This window comes from Neophocaena asiaeorientalis, unplaced genomic scaffold (genome assembly GCF_003031525.2).
Source record: "Neophocaena asiaeorientalis asiaeorientalis breed wild unplaced genomic scaffold, Neophocaena_asiaeorientalis_V1.1 scaffold188, whole genome shotgun sequence".
Lineage (NCBI taxonomy): Eukaryota > Metazoa > Chordata > Mammalia > Artiodactyla > Phocoenidae > Neophocaena > Neophocaena asiaeorientalis.
The window spans coordinates 2,523,785-2,526,297 of record NW_020174156.1 but is presented as its reverse complement, the minus strand read 5'-3'; the positions used below and the strand labels follow the sequence as shown (position 1 = coordinate 2,526,297).

General features: G+C 41.7%; 1 protein-coding gene across 1 annotated transcript; it reads right to left on the bottom strand.

Annotated features, from left to right (window-relative positions):
• Positions 1–1,067: 1,067 nt before the first annotated feature.
• LOC112406365 (homeobox protein NANOG-like) lies at positions 1,068–1,950 on the bottom strand. The gene is given in 2 exon segments (XM_024755127.1): positions 1,068–1,800; positions 1,802–1,950. Coding segments are annotated over 2 exon segments (882 nt in total).
• Positions 1,951–2,513: the final 563 nt, after the last annotated feature.

Genomic DNA, 2,513 nt, shown 5'->3' with positions numbered 1-2,513 from the left:
TGTGGGGCTCAGAGAAGGCCCTTGTGAGGGGGTGACATTTAAGCTGAGATTGGGCAGAGGAGAAGGAGACAGCCATGTAAGAACCCGTGAAAAAGAGTATTCTAGGAGGAAGGCGTAGCAAGTGAGAGTTCCTCAGAACCTGGTTCTTCCCTTCCCTCATATGCGAATTATTACAATAATAGCAGCTCTCACCCAGGATGGCTTTAGGGTTTGAATCAGACCAACCATATAAAGGATCTATCCCATTCTCTGGTCAATAGTAAGCACTAAACAAATATTTCTTGGTAGTATAATTAAGAATAAACTAGATCAAGTTGGCTTTTTTTGAAGGGAGACTTTAGTTATAGGTATTTTACTCTACATACTGACCCAAATTTACTTATTCTCTGTCAAATCAATTCAAATCAATTTTTGTTGGGCACCTACTATGTGTAAGCTGGTGTGCTGGATGCTATGGAAGGCTAAGGAAATATCAAGGAACTGAGAGCTCTGTTTTATTTTTATTTATTTATCTAAATGGATAATTTTTTAATTTATTGGTACTTATAAACGAACCAGCCAACTGGTAGTATTATGATGTGGACAAATCAAAACATCTTTCTACAAATACTAGAGTGGTGGAAAAAATTAGGGGCTGTAAGTAAAATAGCAAAAAGGGGCAGAGGAAATCAGTGAAGCACATTGTAGCTTAATCCTTCACCTTAAAAACTGAGGTTCTTAACAAGTAAAACCTCCCCATCCCAGAAAATATGAATAATCCTTCATCACACATCTTTGTACTTTTACTCCCTATTCTTGAGGTTAGGTTCTAGATCCTAAAGATATCCAAAAAATAGTATTATAACCTAGTTATCTATAGCCGCCAGTCATCTTTTATCATGTTGTCTGTAGAAGTCAATGCTTCTGAAACCTCTTTGATTAGACACCAATCATACACCCCTAAACTGACACAAAAGGCACAATGAAAAGCAGCTTATCAAGGCAGAGAGAGACGTAATTGTAAAAGAAAAATTCTAGGGAAGTAATACAGTCACGGCTCAAATTGAGATTGAATAATACAGCCATCGTTACAAATCTTCAGGCTGCATGTTCAGAGAGTAATTTGGGAATAAATCCATGATTTGCTGTTGGGAATTGAAATACTTAGCAGTTTGCTGTATTATGTTATAGCTTTCCCCGGTAGTTTCCAAGGTGGCCTCCAAATCACTGACGGGAGAATTTTGCTGGTACTGGATCTGGGGCTGCAGGAATTCCTCAACATAGTTGTTGAATTGATTGTTCCAAGTCTGGTTATTCCAGGCTTGGGGGCACCAGGTCTGACTGTTCCAGCTCTGGTTATTCCAGGACTGACTGTTCCAGCTCTGGTTGCTCCAAGTTGGGTTATTCCAGGTCTGGTTACCCCACATGGGCAGGTTTCTGGAAGAGTTCACCAAGCATCCTTGGTGGTAGGAATAGAAGCCCGGGTATTCTGTAGTTGCTGGGCCCTGAGTCACAATGTTGCTATTCCTGGGCCAGTTGTTTTTCCGCCACCTCTTACATTTCATTCTCTGGTTCTGGAACCAGGTCTTAACCTGTTTGTAGCTAAGGTTCAGGATGTTGGAAAGTTCTTGCATTTACTGGAGGCTGAGGTATTTCTGCCTCTGAAATCTGTCATTGAGCACACACAGCTGCGTCTGAGACAACACGGTTCTGGTCTTCTGCTTCTTGACCAGGACCTTCTCTTCCTTCTTCTCTGTGCTCTTGTCTGCAGCTGTGGCCAGTAGTTTTACTCTGGGGCTTGTGGAAGAATCAGGACTGTCCAGTCTCCATGTCGTGGGTCTCAGCAGATGACATTTGCAAGGACACATAATTTTCTTCAGGCCCATAAATCTCAGGCATTGGTGAAGATTCCCTAGAATTGGATGCTTTGGGGCCACACAGGCTTTGGGGACAAGCTGGGTCCACACTCATGTTGTTGAATTGAAGGAGAGGGAGAAAACCAAAGAGCTAGATAGATGGTAGGAAAAGTCCAGGCTTTAAGAATCTAGGTAGAAGAGCTTAGAGAAAGGTGAAGATGTCCAGGTGTAAAAGTATTAAAAACATGGGATGAAGGGAAGTCACCTGTGTGATAACAGAAGCCTACCAGCCCAATGTAGGAAAATGACAAAAAAATTTGTGGAGGCTCTAGACTTATAAATAAGGCTCAGCCATACTTCGACCCGCCCCTCCTGGCAGCCCCACGCCCACCTGTTTTATTATTTTTTTTAAGATTTTATTTTTTTGATGTGGACCATTTTTAAAGTCTTTATTGAATTTGTTACAATATTGCTTCTGTATTGGTATTTTGGCTGCGAGGCATGTGGGATCCCAGCTCCCCAACCAGGGACTGAACCTGCACCCCCCTCACTAGAAGGCGAAATCCTAACCACTGGACTGCCATGGAAGTCCGGAGAGCTCTGTTTTATATTATATGTTTCACTTCTTTTTTTTTTTTTAACTGCTTTGTCTCACTATCCATTCTAGAAGCTTCTTCC